Source organism: Chiloscyllium plagiosum, unplaced genomic scaffold (genome assembly GCF_037043375.1).
Source record: "Chiloscyllium plagiosum isolate Xiang-an unplaced genomic scaffold, Cpla_swu_hap1 HiC_scaffold_4, whole genome shotgun sequence".
Taxonomy (NCBI): Eukaryota; Metazoa; Chordata; class Chondrichthyes; order Orectolobiformes; family Hemiscylliidae; genus Chiloscyllium; species Chiloscyllium plagiosum.
The window spans coordinates 1000313-1021081 of NW_028270142.1; the positions used below are offsets into that span (position 1 = coordinate 1000313).

The window sequence follows — 20769 nt, forward strand, 5'->3', positions numbered from 1 at the left end:
TTTGCGGAGGACAGTTGAAGTCTCAGTTCAACATTAGATTGTAATAAATCAAAAAAAAAGAAAATCCTATGGTTAAAATCCGTGACCTTGGATTCGGCCATTATTCATGCATTAGAAATTTTTTTAACGACCTATAGCATTGTAATTGAGCAATGACTGGTCAAGACTACTTAAGAAGATTAATTTTGGATCAAGGGACTAAAACCGGGTAATTATAGTGGATTTCAAAGTTGGGAACTGTATGCATTTTACATTTTAAATATTAAATACTGAATAAATGAATTTATAATATATATATATATATATATATATACACACACACACACGTAAGATTCCTAAATGTATATTTAGGAACAGGCTTTAAAGTTAGACAATCATAAATTGATAAATTATATTTGAGATTACAGGGAGCAAGAAATATTGCAATATTTCTTTAAAAACCAAGGTCTAAACAAATCATTGGGTAATAAAGGACAAAACTAAAAGGAGAAGGAAACCGGAATGGTGGCGGGCAGCATGTTGAAAATAAAGGGAGGAGAAGGGATCGGGGAGGAGATGTGAAGGGGTCTGGTAGACAGGAACAAGGATCAAAGTGGAAATCCCCACAGGCGGGATGTTATCACTGTGGAAAGACAGGTCACTTTAAGAGAGAGTGTCCAGATCCGAAAAAGGAAGTAAAGGCAGTGCCGTTTATGAGCCTTGATGAAAAATAGGGGTGTCAGGAGTTCCTGCCCCCGGGGACCCACCAGGAACCCTTGATAAATTTAAAGGTGGGACCTTACAAAGAGTACGTAGTTTTCCTAGTCGATACGGGGGCAACAAGGTCATCCTTAAAGTTTAAGCCAAAGGGAGTGGGAACGAAAAAGTTAATTGGATTATGGCGACGGTTTCTGCAAATGGTGCTATGGAATCTGTTGAGGTTCTTAAAAATGAATGTGCTCGAGCACAAACAATTACAGAAACAGAGAGAGAAGTCGCATGTGACTGGTAAACAAACAGAACTGCGCGATTACAGTTTTTAAAATGTTTTAGTCACTTGTTGCGTTTCCACTCTGAATTATATTATATATATATATATATATATATATATATATATATAATTAATAATTAATATTTATAATAAATCAATTGTGTTAGCCTGAATCAATATTAATTGGCAGGGTTCCTTCACACATTCTCAGTGACCTGTCATATTGATTCATGGTTAATTTAAAACATGAACTGCATTAATTCATTGTTAATTAAAGAATGGAAAGATACATTACTGATCAGAGTGTGTGCAGGTAGTGGCAGCAACAGCATTATTGGTAGAGGAGAGTCAGAAACTTACTTTTGGGGGATCCTTAATAGTCAGCACCTCACATCAGGTACGGACCATACTAAATCAGAAAGCAGGGCGATGGCTCACAGATTCTCGGATCTTGAAATATGAGACAATCTTAATAGAGCAGGATGACCTTGTGTTAGTCACAGACAGTTGCATGAATCCAGCTGCATTTCTGTGGCGGAGAGAGAGGTGGTGCCCCTTGGCAATCCAGAACATGACTGCCTTGATATTACTGAATATCAGACTAAAGTACGAATGAACTTAAGAGACGTACCGTTGCATGCGGGAGCTCGGTTATTTATCGACGGGTCCTCCCGGATGATGGAGGGTAAAAGGCATAATGGATATGCTGTAGTAGACGGGATAGAGGGAAGCATTATCGAGGCTGAAAGACTGCCTAACGGCTGGTCAGCCCAAACTTGTGAACTCTATGCCCTAGAAAGAGCTCTCAGAACCTTAGAAAACAAAATAGGAACAATATGTACAGACTCCTAATATGCGTTTGGAATGCACATACCGTCGAAAAAAAAAAATTGGCAAGAAAGAGGACTGATAAATAGCAGAGGAAAAGAACTAACACATGGGGAATTGATAAAACAAGTGCTGGAATCCCTATTACTCCCGAGAGAAATAGCGATAGTTCACATAAACGTGCATCAGAAGGGGAATGAACCGGAAGTAAGAGGAAATAGACTGGTCAATGAGGTAGCTAAAGAAGCGGCCCTGAATCCACAAGGAGCAGTGATATACTCCTTAATATCTACAAGGAGCAGTGATATACTCCCTAATATCTACAATTTCAGATCTTCAGGGTGCCCCGTTGTTTACTGCAAAGGGGGAAAAGGGACTAAAAGATTTAGGAGCTGCAAAGACAGCAGATGGAGCAGCCTTATAGTAGTTAGAAGTACCTGTTGGTCCTAATAGACCACTTAACCAGGTGGGTGGAAGCTTTCCCAATGTCATTAGCCACCTCAAAAGGAGTGGTGAAAACATGCCTTGAACATATCATCCCACGATATGGAATAGTGGAAAGTATAGATTCAGACCAAGGTAGCCATTTTACTTCCAAGATACTACAAGAAGTAATGGCAAGAATTCCACACCCCTTTGGCACTCACCCTCCTCTGGGCGGGTGGAACGAATGCATCAAATCTTGAAGAAGCAATTATCTAAGCTAGTCCTAGAGACTCGATTACCACGGACAAAATGTTTACCTATCGCATTGCTACGCATTAGGACTGTTCCGAGACATGATATAGGCCTCTCTCCTTATAAGATGATGTTTGGATTACCTTTTTTGGGTGGAAGAGGGGAATTACCAACTGTAGAGTTCAATGATAAGTTTTTAAAGAACTATATTGTGGCGCTTGGCTCTTCTTTGTCTGTCCTTAGGAAGAAGGGTCTGTTGACCCAGATACCTCCACTTGAGTTCGACAACCGGGTGATTGGGTCCTGATCAAGACTTGGAAAGATACCAAACTCCACCCGAGCTGGGAGGGACCATTCCTAACCCTCCTGACTACTGAGACAGCTATCCGGACTGCTGAGAAAGGGTGGAGTCATCACACTCGCATTAAAGGTCCTGTGAACGCCCCATTGGCAGAGTGGCACGCTCATCCTACAGACAACCCTCTGAAAGTTAAGCTGAGAAAAAGGGAATGAACTAAGATAAAAGACTCTTTTAATGTTTGATGATATATATTGTATTGATTGTAAGGTTTGCATGGACTCACCTCTCCCTGGCACCTAAAAGATTAAGATGGGGTGATAGGCAGGATTCAGAGATGGGTGGGTTCTGGTATAGTATTATGATGTTAGTAGTACTAACTGTTCAAGGAAGCGGGAAAAATCACTTCACTACACTATGCCAAAATGACGCCAAACAAGAGGGACTTGCCAACTGTTGGGTCTGTGCAGAGATCCCACACCATGGCGAATCTGGGATCCCCACCTCGGTAATACCGCTTACCAAAAGAGAAGTGTACGATGTACAACAATTTGACTCGGGCTTAAATAATACAAAGTGGGAATATGAAAGGAGCAAATATAACTTTGCGGGATGGTTCCCAAGGCCAGCCCTGAAAACCCAGGGTGTTATCGATAGCCTTAGAATTTCCCCACCAAAAGGAGCAGTGAATATCACCTGTTTCTGTAATCGGAATGACGCCGCATCCTTCCAATTAGGAAAATCATCTTGTGTCCATACCAACCAAGCCACTGCCACAAACACTCCCCAAGTATTGAATGGGACATATTGGGTATGTGGTCCGAAAGCCTATCCATTTATTCCCAGGGAAAAATACATTCAAGTGACCGAATGTGTGGAAATAAATGCATGTAATGTAATTGATGAAGCATTGCCTGAAAACAAGAAAGGCTAGCGTGGTTGCTGTTACCTTGCTTATATAGTCCCTCACCTCCAAACAGAAAAACATGAGCCTAACCTAAGAAAGGAGGGGTGGGATAAGACGTAAGACCCGAGAGGTCCCTGAAGGAGACTGTCTGCTGTGGACACTACTCCCAAACTACAGCACTACAAGGGCAGGGGTGGAAATACAGAAACTGGCGGCTGCCCTTGAAACTTTAATTAATGATACCACCGGCGCAATGGGGGAAACTCAATCCCAGATATCAGCCATAACCACCGAAATGATAGCAACAAGACTGACAGCTTTGCAGAATCGAATGGCTTTAGACTATCTCTTGGCCAAAAAAGGGGGAACTTGTGCGCTGATTGGTAAGGAATGCTGCACCTTCATCCCAGACACCTCTTCCATAGTGGAAGATAAGGCAGAAATAGTAAAGAAAAAGATAAACAATATAAGAGAAATTGCGGATGAACTCCGAAAAGATGAAAGATGAAAGATGGGGATGGGGTGACTGGAGACTGTCCCGTTGGGGAAAATGGTTAGCTAATTTAGGCATACACGTATTACTAATAATTGTAGGTTTACTGATAGGAGTTAATCTGTTAAAATGGATAATGACTAAGCTGGTAATGTCTTTGGGGAGGACAACAATACAAGTGCAAGAAAGAGTGAGTAGCAGATTACTCCTGGAGTTTGAGAAAGACAGACTTAGAAGGACAGAAATGGCAAGATTGTGAACCTCTGCACTGTAGAGTTAAAAGAGGGCAGAAAATAAAATTGCAAAAATAACAAGTGGTAAAAGAAAAGAAATGAGGGAGTTGTTAGAAATGGGGAAAAGTGTTGTTTTTGCAGATATAGAAAAAGCATACAGAAAAGGGGTACAGCAAGAGAACTATTAACTCTGCAGGTATTTAGGGAAGAATATCTCTACTTTTCAGTGTATAATTGTGGTTAATTAAATACTAACTTTGGTGTGTAATTATTATAGCAAATAAGTTATTTTTAAAAAAAGATATTTTCAGCAAAAAGCTGAGATAACCGAAATGCTTGGGCTATACAAAATGATACAAATGTCCGAGGATGGAATGTACCGGCAGAATTGATACAAAATGTTGAACCAGATCTTGATGTACTGTCGACAAAGTAATGTGTGTCAGCACTTACAGAGAGGAAGGTTGCCAACCTGGGCAAGGGGGCAATGGGCGTGGAGCATAGATGGGCAGAGGCAAAATACTGAGAGAGATTGGGTAATGCAGGAATCGGGAGAGGTGACCTCACGCAGCTCGAAAGTATAACTGTGCAGTAGTTTGAATAATCATCACTTCAATTGCTTTCTGCAATTGGGGTTCTTTCTTGCAAGATCGCAGAATAAATTGTCTTGTTTCCAGCTTTGGTGGTCTCGTCTAAATTTTATTGAATTTTGTTTCTAACAATGTTTCAGGTCCAGGAGCTGTTAACTATGTTTCTTTGTTTTCCTATTTTTAGTAATGCTTAACTTTTAAAACTTTGTTTTCCTTATTTTTTGTTTTATACCTAAGATTCTGTACCTAGGTACCTTTGTACCCAAGATGATGCGATTAGTGACAACCTGTAAACTTTTCACTGTCCTCATGACAATCAAGCTAATTCACTATTCACTATCAAAGTTGAACATGATAGAAGATGGGAGACACAGAGTTAGTGATTAAGGGTGAAATCACTTCAATGTCTAACCCAGCTACAGGGTTAGGATTCTGCTCTCAGTCCCAGAGGTCAGACTGGCTACTCACTCACTGCATTGACCAATTAAAAGGATTTCTAGTTCAAAGGATGTTGGAAGATCCTGAGTCACCTACCTAGATGTCTTGCTGAGGGATCTGAGGGACTGATGTGAGGTGATGTTCACCAAACACAGGAAGGGGCCAGCCGCTCAAACATGGAGAGAAAGAATTGGGAACCTCAGGAATACAGAAAAGCATCTCACCATTTAGTGTTAGTCCCCACGCACTCATTAAAATTCTTCTGTAAATTATCCCTCAGACCCCAGTACACGGATTTCTCTCTGCTCCCAAGGGCACCTCGTCACATCCCCATTTGGACAGCCAACACTGACAATGCAATTTGGAAACACTCATATGCAAAATTATTATATCAGTTTCAATGACGCAGATAAAGAACAAAGAAAATTTACAGCCCAGGAACATGCTCTTCGGTCCTCCAAACCTGAGCCGATCCAAATCCACTGTCTAAACCTGTCGTTCAATTCTTAAGCACCTGTATCCCTCTGCTCTCCACCTACTCATGCATCTGTCCAGACGCACCTTAAATGAATCTACCGTGCCTGCCTCTACCGCCTCTGCTGGCAACGCCTTCCAGATACCCACCACGCTGTGTGCGCCGTGCGTATCCCCCTTAAACTTTTCACGTCTCACCTTGAACATGTGACCTCTTGTTATTGAATCCTTCACCCTGGGAAAAAGCTTGTCTCTATCCACCCTGTCTATACCCTTCATGATTTTGTAAACCTCAATCAGGTCCCCCCTCAATCTCCTTTTTTCTAATGAAAACAATCCTAACCTATTCAACCTCTCTTCATAGCTAGCACCTTCCGTACCAGGCAACATCCTCGTAAACCCTCTCCAAAGCGTCCACATCCTTTTGGTAATGTGGCAACCAGAACTGTCCACAGTATACTAAATGCAGCCGAACCAATGTCTTGGACAATGTTAACATGACTTGCCAGCTCTGTCCAATGAAGGCAAGCATACCATATGCCTTCTTGACCACTCTATCCACCTGTGCAGCCACCTTCAGGGTACAATGGACCTGAACTCGCAGATCTCTCTGCCCATCAACTTTTCCCAAGGCTCTTCCATTTACAGAGAGAGATTGGAGAATGTGAACAGAGACAGTGTATCCTATACAGTGTATGTCATTCTTTTAATTCTACTGAAGACTCTCCTTTCAGAAGGCAGAACCCTTGACTATGTCGGTTACATTTCACAAAGCTCTGCTCTCACCCTTACATCTTCCCTCCCAGAATTGGAGGTCCTTTCCCTCATCATTCACACTATCAGAGTCATATGCACTGGGTCATCCCTTGGCATCTCGGCCACTTCCAGCAAGATGCGATTATCACACATCTCTTTTCCATTCACCAGCAGCATTCCCTATAGATTATTCCTTTCACAAGATTGTGGTCCATTTGCCAATCACCACCAACACACACTCCCCTTTCCATAACACCCACGCATGCAAGTGCAGTAAAAGCAAAAGCTGCCTTTAGATCTTTTGCCATCTAATCATACAAGACCTAAAATAGTCCTTCCAGGTGAAAACAGTGATTTCCATGAATTTAACACTCTCATATGGTATACAAAATGAAAAATAAATATCTGGCAGGATACTAGAAATACTTTGTTCTTCAAGTAATGCCATTGAACCTTACGGTCTAAATTAATGCACCTCTGAATGCTCAGCATCTCCCAGTAATGTACTGAAGTGCCATGATATTGATGTACAATGGTTCCATTATTCTCCTTCCTCTAATCACACTTCAGCTGAAAACTGCACTTAGTCTGGACTTCCCATCTACAATGCCTCAAAAGGTCAACTAGCAGCACTGACCTTGACTGTAGAATCCCAGGAAGAAGTATATAAATGGTCATTATACCAGCAGATCTTGCTCACAGCATCATCGTGACCCATGAGTGTATCTTGTCTTCGTCCATAAGCTACTGAGTAAAAATATCTGCAACAATGAATCCAGAAATACATCAGACCATTGTTTATACTCACACATCTATCAAAAATGTTTATTTGAATCATACAGTCAGCATAGAGGGACATTGTTTAACCTCTTGTGATTGTCAGTTCTTTGAAAGAGCTGTCTAATTTGGTCCCTGACCCAAGTTTATTTTTATCAGGTCTCTGTAAATTAGGTTTCTTCAGTTACGTCGAAAAGTGTGGTGCTGGAAAAGCACAGCGGGTCAGGCAGCATCCCAGGAGCAGGAAAGTTGACGTTTCGGACATAAGCCCTTCATCAGGAATTTGGGACGGGGAGGGGGGGGGGGGGGGGGAAGAAGGGAGTTGCTGGGAAGGTGATAGGTAGATGCAGGTAGGGGATGATGGTGCTAGGTTGGAGGGAAGGGCGGAGTGGATAGGTGGGTAGGAAGATGGACAGGTAGGACAGTCAAAGAGGGCAGTGTCGAGTTGGAGTGTTGGATCTAGATTGAGGTGGGGAGGGGGGGAATGGGAAAATTGATGCCATGTAGTTGGAAGGTCCCCAGGCGGAAGATGAGGCATTCTTCCTCCAGGCGTCGGGTGACTTGGATTTGGCAGTGGAGGCCCAGGGCGGAGTGGGAGAGGGAGTTGAAGTGGTCAGCCAAATGGCGGTGGGGTTGTTTGGTGTGTCCCCCAGAGATGTTCTCTGAAACGTTCCGTGAGTCTTCACTGTCTCTCTTTTTCAGTTACATTCCTAATGGTCTGTTGAAACTTCTCAAAATCTACACCACCCTGTAAGCTGGTACATGTTAGATCTTAACCATCACCTGTGTGAAAACATTTCATTTCTGTCCTTTTGCCAATTCATTTAAATACATCATATATTCTTTTTAATCACTTGCCAGAAAATACAGTCTCTCCCCACGTTAGATCAAAACCCACCACAGTTTTAAATACTAGGAGAAAGTGAGGACTGTAGATGCTGGAGACCAGAGTTGAAAAGTGTGGTGCTGGAAAAGCACAGCAGATCAGGCAGCATCCGAGCAGCAGGAGAATCGACGTTTCGGGCATAAGCCCTTCTTCAGGAAAAACCTCTACTTGCAGGCTTTGACAGTCTAATCTCAGTTATTAAAATCCAAAAACATTGGTCTGAATACGTTCTAAATGAACGCATCATTTGAAAACTGCACCTTTGAATGTTCAGCATCTCCCAGTAATACAGTGAAGTACCAACCGGTACATGATATCAATGTACAGTGTACAATGGATCAATTATTCCGTTTCCTCTAATCATACTTCAGCTAAAGACTGTACTTAGTAATCTGGTGCAAAATACACTCCAATCAGACAACTATCCATTTCTCATGAGTATCTGCCACTTACCATTTAGCTAATTATGCACACAAGTTACCAATAGCCCTTTAATTCCATGCAAATTCCTTTGATTGAATAACCCTGTTAAGATTTATGACATTTCAAACTGTATTTCATAAATCTATCATCTACTGCACTGCCTTCATCAACTCCTCTGTTACTTCACCAAAATATTCAATCAGGTTAGTAAGGCAAAATTTGTTTCCAACAAATCTGTGCTGACCGTCCTATGTTAACTACATTTGAAGTGATGATTTGGAGGTGCTGGTGTTGGACTGGGGTAGACAAGTTAAAAATCATACAATAGCAGGTTATAGTCCAACAGGTTTTTTTGGAAGTACTAGCTTTCAGAGCATTGCTCCTTCATCAGGTGATTATATCCCACAACCACCTGAGGAAGGAGCAGCGCTCCGAAAGCTAGTGCTTCCAAAAAACCTGTTGGACTATAACCTGGTGTTGAGATTTTTAACCCTCAGCAAGTGAGAATTGATATGTCCTAGGTAATGATCTGTCAGTGATTCAGTAACTGCTATTGAGTTTATCCCTCTTCCTTATTTTGAACAGGGTTGTAATACTTGCAATATGATTCTTTGATCTCAATTCCAGCTTCCTTCAGCAACATAGGAGATACCCCCTTCTGCAGCGGCTTCCTTTTATGATAACCATTACATTTTACTCTTACATTCCTAGTCCTTCTTTCGAATATCCCCCCCACATTCTTTCTGCCCAGTCTTCAACTTTATTCCAAACTGACATTTCCCACAACATTGTTTCTCATTTTTATTTTATCCTCTACTTCATAGAACATAGAACAATACAGCACAGAACAGGCCCTTCGGCCCACGATGTTGTGCCGAACATTTGTCCTAGCTTAAGCACCCATCCATGTACCTATCCAATTGCCGCTTAAAGGTCACCAATGACTCTGACTCTGCCACTCCCACAGGCAGCGCATTCCATGCCCCCACCACTCTCTGGGTAAAGAACCTACTTCCCTTTGTCATCCAGGGAACCTGCTGAGTTTCCCCAGCAATGTTTGCGCTTGTTTCAGATTTGCAGCTTCTGCAGTATTTTGCTTTTATTGGAATACTGAAGGGAACTGACCTCCTTGAAGATGGGTGAACAAACCGACCCAAATCACTTGTACCATTGGCTGTTAAAGGAAGCCAAGGAGAGAACAGCAGATGCTCTGAAAGTCATTTCCCAATCCTCACTAGATACAGGTGCGGATTCAAAATTGGCAAACATCAATGTTTTTTTTTTAAAGACACCCTATAGTGGGGAAACAGACCATTCGGCCCAACAAGTCCATACCAGGCCTCCAAAGAGCAACCCATTCGGACATAAGCCCCTACCCTATTACTGCACATTTACCACTGGCTTATCCATCTACCCTATACATCCCTAGACACTCCGGGCAATTTACTTAGATTACTTACAGTGTGGAAACAGGCCCTTCGGCCCAACAAGTCCACACCGACCCGCCGAAGCGCAACCCACCCAGACTCATTCCCCTACATTTACGCCTGCTCCTAACGCTACGGGCAATTTAGCATGGTCAATTCATCTAACCTGCACATTTTTGGACTGTGGGAGGAATCCGGAGCAACGGAGGCAACCCACACAGACACAGGGAGAATGTGCAAACTCCACACAGTCAGTCGCCTAAGGCGGGAATTGAACCCAGGTCTCTGGTGCTGTGAGGCAGCAGTGCTAACCACTAGTATGACTAATTCACCTAACCTGCACATCTTTGGATCATGGGAGGAAACGGTGCACCCGGAGGAAACCCACACAGACACAGGGAGAATGTGCAAATTCCACACAGACAGTTCCCAAACCTGGAACTGAACCTGGGTCCCTGATTTTGTGAGGCAGTAGTGCTAACCACTGAGCCACTGTGTGGCTCATAACATCAAACAATTATTCAAAAAGGGTCCAAGGGATGGGCCAAATAATTAAATGCCAGACAGTCTGACCTTGGTGGTTAACAAATTGCTAGAATCAATACAGAGAAATAGGAATCTGTTCATTGGAGAGGTACAGATTAACTAAGGGTCAAGATTAGAGTAGTGCTGGAAAAGCACAGCAGATCAGGCAACATCCGAGGAGCAGGAAAATCAACATTTCGGGCTCATTCCTGATGAAGGGCTCCTGCCCGAAACATCAATTTTCCTGCTCCTCGGATGCTGCCTGACGTGCTGTGCTTTTCCAGCACCACTCTAATTTTGGCTCTGATCTCCAGCACCTTCAGTCCTCTTTCACCTACAGATTAATTAAGGACAGTCAGTATAGTTTCATTAGGGAAGGCCATATCTTACTAACTAAATACATTTTTGAGAGATTAAAAGGAGGATTGATGGGGATAGTGCAATGGATCTGGTCTACATAGATCTTAGTACTGCATCTGAGAAAATCCCACATGGTAAGCTGGTTAGAAAAATGAAGTCCATGGAATGCAGGGTAATATGGTAAATTATATGTAAGACTGCTTCAGTGACAGGAACATAGGATAATGGTTGATGCTGCGTCAAAGAACAGAAAACAGTTTCCAGTGATGTTTCACAGGATTCCTTGCTATTTGTGATATATATCAATAATATGGACTTACACATGGGAGGTATGATTTGGAACTTTGCAGACAACACAAATTGGCTGCACCATTGCTTGTGAAGAGGATGGTTGTCCACTGCAGAATGAGATCAATGGTTTAGTTGAGGAGACAGGAAAGTGGCAGATGATCAGTCGGAGAGATGATAAATTAGAGGTATAGTAATAGCGAAGAAATTTACCTCAGATTACAATGGAATCTAGATCAGACGGGCCAATGGGCTGAGGAGCAGCAGATGGAGTTTAATTTAGATAATTGTGAGGTGCTGTATTTTAGAAAGGCAAATCAGGGCAGGACTTATACACTTAATGGTAAAGTCGTGAACAAAGAGACCTTGGAGCGCAAGTTCACTGAAAGTAGAGTCGTAGATGGAGATGGAGATGTTTGGTATGCACTGAGTAAAGGAGTTGGGAGGTAGTGTTGCGGCTGTACAGGACTTTGGTTAGGCCACTTTTGTAATAGTGCGCGCAATTCTGGTCTCCCTGCCACAGGAAGGATGCTGTGAAATTTGAAAGGGTTCAGAAAAAAATTACAAGGATGTTGCCAGGGTTGGAGGGTTTGAGCTATAGGGAGAAGCTGAATAGACTGGGGCTGTTTTCACTGGAGCATCAGAGGCTGAGGGGTGACCTTATCGAGGTTTATAAAATCATTAGGGGCATGGATAGGATAAATAGACAAAGCCTTTTCCCTGGGATGAGGTGAGTCCAAAACTAGAGGGCATAGATTTAAGGTGAGAAGGGAAAGATTTAAAAGAGACCTAAGGGGCAATTTGTTTTCACACAGAGGGTGGTACGTGTATGGAATGAGCTGCCAGAGGAAGTGGTGGAGGCTGGTACAATTATAACATTTAGAAGGCCTCTGGATGGATAGATGAATAGGAAGGATTTAGGTAGAAATGGGTCAAATGCTGGCAAATGGGACTAGATTTATTCAGGATATCTAGGTAAGGACAAGTTGGACCGAAGAGTCTGTTTCCATGCTGTATACCTCTATGACTCTAAGTGCAAACTGGGGAGGGTAAACTTAAAGGAATACACAATAAATGGGAGGACATAGCGAGAGGCAGAGGAAGTGAAACATTGAAATACATGTCCACAGGATCCTGAAGATCACTGAATGAGTAGATAAAGGCAGTTAAGGGTGACATATGGGATGTCTTCCATCATTATTTGACACCAGGTTATAGTCCAACAGGTTTAATTGGAAGCACACTAGCTTTCGGAGCGACGCTCTTTCATCACACAACCTGGTGTTGTGTGATTTTTAAACTTTGTACACCCCAGTCCAACACCGGCATCCCCGAATCATCATTATTTGAGGTATTGACTATAAATACTGGAGCGACTGAAGATACCAGTTAGGCAACTTTGGGAGTTTTATGTACAGTTTAAGTCACTAAATTACAACAAGGACATAATTGCATGAGGGCGAGTACAGAGCAGATTTACATGAATGCTGTTGCGCCTTCAACATTACAGCTAAGAAGAACAGTGAGATAATTCAGAGTTGTTTTCCTTAGGATAGAGGAGGCTGAGGGGTGACATAATTGAAATGTTTAAAATAATGTGGGATATCAAAATTCTTGGATAGAATGGGCAGGAAAGACCTGTTACCTCACGTGGAGAATTCAATTACCATAGGACACAGAAATAAGGTAATTAGTAGAAGGATTAGAGAGAACATGAGGAAAAGAAAACATTTTCTCCCAGAAGGTGCTGAGTGTCAGAACTTTCTGCCTGGTGACTGAGGCTGAAACCCTCAAATCATTGAAAAGGAATATGAATCTGCTCCTGAAGCTTCAAGGCTATTCAAATGGACATTATTGAAGTTATTCAGTTATCTCAGGCACAATGGTCTGGGTTGCAACGTTTCTATGGCTATATCTAGGTACTCTCCAACTGAAACTAACTCCATTTAGTCCACATTTCTCAAAAACAGGTCCACCAATATTTCCATCAGAGGTTTGGAAACAACTGATTAAAACAGTCCTTTTAGCAACATTTAATACATTCAGAAACAGAAACTGCTGGTGAAACTCAGCAGGGCTTGATCGGAACTCATGACACTGGATGTGAAACATTAACTCTGCTTTCCTCCCACAGATGCTGCCTGATCTGCTGAGTTTCATCAGCAATTTCTATTTTTGTTTCTTATCTCCAGCATTCAGGGTTATGTTTCATTTAATACATACACATTGTTGTCCCACGACGAACAAAGGACTGTCGTATCATCCAGTAACAAACAAGATGACAATGCCTAATAAAAAATGGAGATCAGTTTAACAGACCAGTCAGAGGCCAATGAATTGAAAATATGAGGGTAAATATTACACAGGTATCTCATGCTGTAACTTTGGCAGAAGCTGGGAGGAAAACCTGGAAGTAAAAATATAAATTAAGGCTCATGCCATTCCTCTGGGGTTTCCAATAATCTCCTGCCAAAGTTACAATGACAGATTGAGGAAGTCCTGCAAAAGTTAAGATTATTTATTTGATGGTTTTACATTTTGTACCAATTTAAAACACACCCTCAGTAACAATTGAGGACAAGACAAGAGAAGAATTTTGATATTTACATATTTTGTACCTTAAATCACCAATTTAAATTCAACAGTGAGGGCTTCACTCAGAATGAATACAGAAAGATCCAGCATTACAAAATATAGAAAGCTATATAATTTAAAACTGCTAAAACAGAGATATGTCCATGCACTATGTATATTCACTATCAGATTACTTAATGTCGACCCAACAAGTCCACACCGACCATCCGAAGCGCAACCCACCCAGACCCATTCCCCTACGTTTACCCCTACACCTAACACTACAGGCAATTTAGCATGGCCAATTTATCTAACCTGCACATTTTTGGACTGTGGGAGGAAACTGGAGCACCCGGAGGAAACCCATGCAGAATGGGGAGAATGTGCAAACTCCATACAGAAAGTTGCCTGAGGCGGGAATTGAACCTGGGTCTCTGGCGCTGAGAGGCAGCAGTGCTAACCACTGCACCACCGTGCCACCCACACAAACAGCCTTCAGCTGTTTTGATGATTTTCCTCATCTCTTGTCAAAGACTAGACTACAGTTTTTCACCATCCTTTATTATCTTATTTGAAAGGGGGTGCTTGCTGACTGGAAGCCTATACAATGAACATTATGTTATGCCATCTTACAGGATGTTACTACCTAGCTGAAGCCTGCTGTCCTGATGACCATACGCTCACCTTCAGCATATTACCATTAACAAAACTCTCATCGACTGAGATGAGAGGAAATCTCTTATGTCGGTAAGTTGAGAATCTTTGCAACTCCTTGGCAGAGCTGTGGGGGAAGAGAAATTGTGAACCTTTAAGGCTGAGATAGATAGTTTCCTGATCAGTTGGGGAATGGGGAAAATGCAGGGAAGTGGCTGAGAGGAATCAGATCCTATGATTGGAGGAGCACACTCAAGGAGTCGAACAGCCTGCTCTTGTTCCTTTTTATTAAATGGTCTTATGGATTTATGTCTCCCCTTACACAAACACAGATTTGAGGATGTAACTCTGAAGATGGACAAGGGAGATCCAGTGGATGTAGTGTACCACAGAAAGCCTTTGATAAAATCCCACATAGGAGATTAGTGAGCAAAGTTCGGGCGCATGGTATTGGGGGCAAAATACTGACTTGGATTGAAAATTGGTTGGCTGACAGGAAACAAAGAGTAGTGATAAACAGCTCCCTTTCGGAATGGCAGGCGGTGACCAGTGGGGTACCACAGGGATCAGTGCTGGGAACGCAGCTTTTTACAATATACATTAATGATACAGATGATGGTACTAAAAGTAATATTAGCAAATTTGCTGATGATACAAAGCTGGGTGGCAGGGTGAAATGTGAGGAGGATGTTAGGAAATTACAGGGTGACCTGGACAGGCTAGGTGAGTAAACTGCATCTTCTATGCATCTGTCCAATGTGGATAAATGTGTGGTTATCCACTTTGGTGGCAAAAACAGGAAGGTAAATTACTACCTAAATGGAGTCAAGTTAGGTAAAGGGGCAGTACAACGAGATCAAGGTGTTCTTGTACATGAATCAATGAAAGCAAGCATGCAGGTACAGCAGGCAGTGAAGAAAGCTAATATCATGCTGGCCTTCATAACAAGAGGAACTGAGTATAGAAGCAAAGAGGTCCTTCTGCAGCTGTACAGGGCCCTGGTGAGACTGCACCTGGAATATTGTGCAGTTTTGGTGTCCAAATTTGAGGAAAGACATTCTGGCTATTGAGGGAGTGCAGCGTAGGTTCACGAGGTCAATTCCTGGAATGGCAGGACCATCTTACGTTGAAAGATTGGAGCGACTGGGCTTGTATCCCCTTGAGTTTAGAAGGCTGAGAGGGGATCTGTTTGGGACGTATAAGATTATTAAGGAATGGATACTCGAGGCAGGAAACATGTTTCCGTTGATGGGTAAGTCTTGAACCAGAGGACACAGTTTAAAAATAAGGGGTAGGCCATTTAGAACAGAGTTGAGGAGAAACTTCTTCACCCAGAGAGTGGTGGGTGTGTGGAATGCTCTGCCCCAGAAGGCTGTGGAGGCCAAGTCTCTGGATACTTTCAAGAAAGAGTTGGATCGAGCTCTTAAGGATAGTGGAATCAAGAATTATGGGGATAAGGCAGGAACAGGATACTGATTGAGGATGATCAGCCATGATCATAATGAATGGTGGTGCTGGCTCGAAGGGCAGAATGGCCTACTCCTGCACCTATTGTCTATTCAGCTTAACTACGTCAATCTCAGCATTACTCCAAGACCAGCTGATCACTGTAAAGGTGTATGATTTTGCATGCTCCAGGTTAGAATGTCTCAGTGGTATCCTGCATAGCCTCTGGAGTAGACTTTGACAAAAACACGTACTCTTTGTTTGCTTTAAAGTTATGTTACTTTACCCGCAGGAGCAATGAACTCCACCTGGGGATTCTTTGGCTATTATTCTTTTTCTACATTACCAGATCTTACCATATTTGAAAAGGACATACTCCGTTGTAACAATTTCTTTTCCTTGGAAAACATTTTTAGTGTTGAATCTGTTTTGTAAATTAAAAGAAAGTATGACACAAATTAATGCGTGTAAAATTGAAAGCTATATAGACATTACAGAATACAAACAAAAACAGAGACATACCATAAAAAGAAACATATTAGTCAGCTAGACAAACTGTTAAATGATAACTTTTTAAAAAACTCTTACAGTTTTACCATAAATATTATCAGCCGCTTAATGGTGAGGTTGTTAAACACTTGTAGAGAGAATTTTTTTTTTTAAGATTCCTTACAATGTGGAAACAGGCCCTTCAGCCTAACCAGTCCACACCGACCCGCCAAAGAGTAACCCACCTGGACACATTTCCCTCTGACTAATGCACCTAACACTACGGGCAATTTACCACAGCCAATTCACCTGACCTGCACATCTTTGGACTGTGGGAGGAAACCGCGCAGACATGGGGAGAATGTACAAACTCCACACAGACAGTCACCTGAGACTGGAATTGAACCTGGGACCCTAGTGCTGTGAGGCAGCAGTGCTAACCTCAGAGCCACCGTGCCACCCCTAGTGTTAGGAAAGTGGAGATGGGCAAGATTATTGCCATACATTAAAGAAAGACTTATACAAATTGTCTTTTACTTCGTCAAATCTAAATTTATAGGCTAGCATGAAGCTGAAACAATAAAACATGGCTGATTTTTTTGATTTACAGGTGATCATGTCCACAGATATTTACTAAAGTACCTTGGGAAGTTGTAAAGACCGAAGTTCCATCGCGAACTACAGCGATGCCAGTCACTGCCCTAATGATTTAAAAAAAGAAAATACAAACACAATCAGAGGTCACAATACCAACAAGAAAACCTTCCAGAGAAGTCAGTGAAGACTGACAAAGTAAGCGCATCCTTCACCACAAAGCAACAGTTAGTTGACTGGCAATGTTTGTTAGAGCTGAAAAATGTGTTGCTGGAAAAGCGCAGCAGGTCAGGCAGCATCAAAGGTGGAGAATCGACGTTTCGGAAGAAGGGCTTATGCCTGAAACGTCGATTCTCCTGTTCCTTTGATGCTGCCTGACCTGCTGCGCTTTTCCAGCAACACATTTTTCAGCTCTGATCTCCAGCATCTGCAGTCTTCAGTTTCTCCTGGCAATGTTTATTGTAGAACTGAAATTACTGGCATTGATATTTAACAAATTGAAAATGGAAAATAAAATCGAATTTGATTTAAAACATTCTATCAATTTCTCTCCCTGCTGCAAAAGTTAAAAATGACCCACAGTTATTCTTCACCATTTTATATGAAAACAGGATTCAGGACCTTACATGATCACACGTGGGTCTGAAAAGGACCTTTTCACTTCTAAATTTATCAGAATCATGTACTTATTGTGTTCCCCAAGAGATGGGAAGAGAGTAGATGGCTAGGTATTGCAGGTGACATCAGTTAGGAGTGAACATTTATGAAAGGTTTTCACTTTTCTGTTCTTGTCCATAAATAGTAGTACAGAAATATTTACTTAGTCCACTGCAATCTCACTATAACATAGTTCATAACCTCATCATTTATTCTATTGTTAGTTACTGAAAAGCACAGAATGAATACACAGAACTTACTCTTTGTGAATCTTCTGCTGGTAAACTATACTCAGTTTGCTAATATTGCTCCAAGCTAGTTTTAGACTTTCTTCTGTCAAATCTTCAAATGAGGAGTCTTCACAGGAAGAAACTGAAAAACAGAAAATGATGTTCTGGAGCACAGGAAACTCCACAATGGTTGCTGTGACACCATGTCATCTTCAAATAACCAGTATCAGTGTAGAGGTTTGCAGTGCAGGCAACAGCAATTCTCTATATCAACTTATAAAGAATAATCTAAATCTGATGCATGGCTTTTTTATTGCTTTTTTAATAAATGCAGGAGATTATAATTAATAAATAGCCTGTATGCAAAGTACAAAGACAACAAATATAATTTGCCTTTTATATGATTGCATTTATGTTGTAGAATGAATTAAACAAGAACATAAGATGGTAAGAACATAAGTGCTAGGAGCAGGAGTAGGCCGTCTGGCCCTTTGAGCCTACTCAGCCACTCAATAAGATCATGGCTGACCTTTTCATGGCCTCAGCTCCACTTGCCCACGCTCTTCCATATCCCTTAATCCTTTTATTGTTCAAAACAAATCTACCTTAGCTTTAAAAATGTTTACTGAAGTAGCATCAACTACATCACTGGGCAAGGAATTCCATAGATTAACAACCCGATGGAATTGAAATCCTAATTATAAACAATCTTGGTCAGGGATCTGGGCTTAAAGTTTAATAAGACCATTAAAAAAAAAGTATTGGGATTGATTTCTAAAGGAATAAAATGGTAAAGAAGTTACATTAAATTTGCATAAAATTCTGGTTAAATCATACAAGTATTCGGCACATATCTGGCCCCTGCATGGTTTTAAAAAAAACATGGAATCAAAGGTTGTAATTTTAATGACAGCAAAAACAACAGCATTGGCAATGTTATAACTGTGCAGCTGATAACTTTAGGATGACATCTGCACAGTTACAGATGGAAACCATAAAGATGCTGCCGATCATTCAGGCATTAAAAGGTGCACAAATGATTTGCAAGGAGAGGTCATTTCTATTATGAAACATTGCACAAACTGGGACTTGTTTCTCCAGAACAGAAAAGGATGAGTGGATAACTGAATGGATTCCTTTATGGCAACATATGGTTTGAGAAAATATCTGGTGGTGGTCAAAACCAGCACCAACAACTTATGGTAGCACCATTAAATCTAACTGGAAACTCAGAAGAAATTTACTTACCTAAAAGCTGGAGAGAATGTGGATCTTACTACTACAGAAAGTAGCTAAAATAAATAACATTAATTGGGGGAGCAGGAGACAGAGTTAAACAAACATGTGCTGGGGAAAGGAATGGAAGTTACATCACTAGCTGATTTCCTCTATTCCTCTGCATTCAAGCAGGATGGCACAGTGGCGAGCATTACTGCCTTGCAGGACCACGGACCAACGTTCGACTCCAACCTTAGGTAACTTTGCGTGGAGTTTGCACATTCTCTCCATGCCTGTGTAAGCTTATGGCAGCTGCTCCGGTTTCCTTCCACAGAGAGATTGGTCACGTTAAATTGCCCATAATGTACAAGGAGGTGCAGGCTAGGTGGATTGGCCATGTTAACTGTGGGGTGTGGGGTGAGGGGGGAGTGGGATGCTGGATCTGGGAAGATGCTCTTTTTGGGGGGTTGGTGCAGACCATATGAAGAGGCCATTCGACTTTCCAACTGTAGGGATTCTATACAAAGAAGGACACAAGATACTAAATTATATCGAGCATAAAAGTGAAATTACCTTAACTTAACATCTTCAGGCTTCTGGAACACTGACTAGATCATTACTAGTACACAATTTATGGAAAGTATTCTGCCTGGAGGTCAGTGTTGAGTGGTATCCTGCAGGGCTCTGTTCTTGGGTCTCTGCTCTTCGTAGTTTTTATAAATGACTTGGATGAAGAGGTTGAGGGGTGGGTTAGTAAATTTGCAGATGACACAAAGGTTGGAGGTGTCGTCGATAGTATAGAGGGCTATTGCAGGCTGCAGCGTGACATAGACAGGATGCAGAGCTGGGCTGAGAAATGGCAGATGGAGTTCAACCTGGATAAATGCAAAGTGATGCATTTTGGAAGGTCGAACGTGAATACTGAATATAGGATTAAAGACTGAATTCTTGGCAGTGTGGAAGAACAGAGGGATCTGGGTGTGCAAGTACATAGATCCCTCAAAGTTGCCACCCAAGTGGATAGGTTTGTGAAGAAAGCATATGGTGTTTTGGCTTTCATTAACAGGGGGATTGAGTTTAAGAGCCACGAGGTTTTGCTGCAGCTCTACAAGTCCCTGGTGAGACCACACTTTGAACATTGTGTCCAGTTCTGGTCACCCTACTATAGGAAAGATATACACACTTTGGAGAGGGTGCAAAGAAGGTTTACCAGGATGCTGCCTGGACTGGAAGGCTTGCCTTATGAAGAAAGGTTGAATAAGCTTAGACTTTTCTCTCTGGAGAGGAGGAGGAAGAGAGGAGACCTTGGGGGTATACAAGGTAATGAGAGGAATAGATAGAGTCAATAGCCAGAGACTTTTCCCCAGGGCAGGATTGACAGGGGTCATATGAGGGGTCATAGTTTTAAGATATTAGGGGAAAGGTATAGAGGAGACATCAGAGGTAGGTTCTTTACGCAGAGAGTTGTGAATGTATGGAATGTGTTGCCAGCTGTGGTGGTGGAAGCAGAGTCATTGGGGACATTTAAGCGACCGCTGGACATGCACATGGATAGC

The 20769-nt window shown here is 41.9% G+C and overlaps 1 protein-coding gene across 1 annotated transcript in view; it reads right to left on the reverse strand.

Annotated features, from left to right (window-relative positions):
* Nucleotides 1-20769, reverse strand: part of nsmaf (neutral sphingomyelinase (N-SMase) activation associated factor) — a 106753-nt gene that overhangs the window by 20479 nt on the left and 65505 nt on the right. The window contains exons 22-26 of the mRNA XM_087985894.1: nucleotides 18026-18137; nucleotides 17157-17215; nucleotides 16382-16449; nucleotides 13575-13639; nucleotides 7303-7426 (exon numbers count right to left, since the gene is read on the reverse strand). Of these exons, the coding sequence (XP_087842020.1) occupies nucleotides 7303-7426; nucleotides 13575-13639; nucleotides 16382-16449; nucleotides 17157-17215; nucleotides 18026-18137 (428 nt within the window). The remainder of the gene's footprint in view (nucleotides 1-7302; nucleotides 7427-13574; nucleotides 13640-16381; nucleotides 16450-17156; nucleotides 17216-18025; nucleotides 18138-20769) is intronic.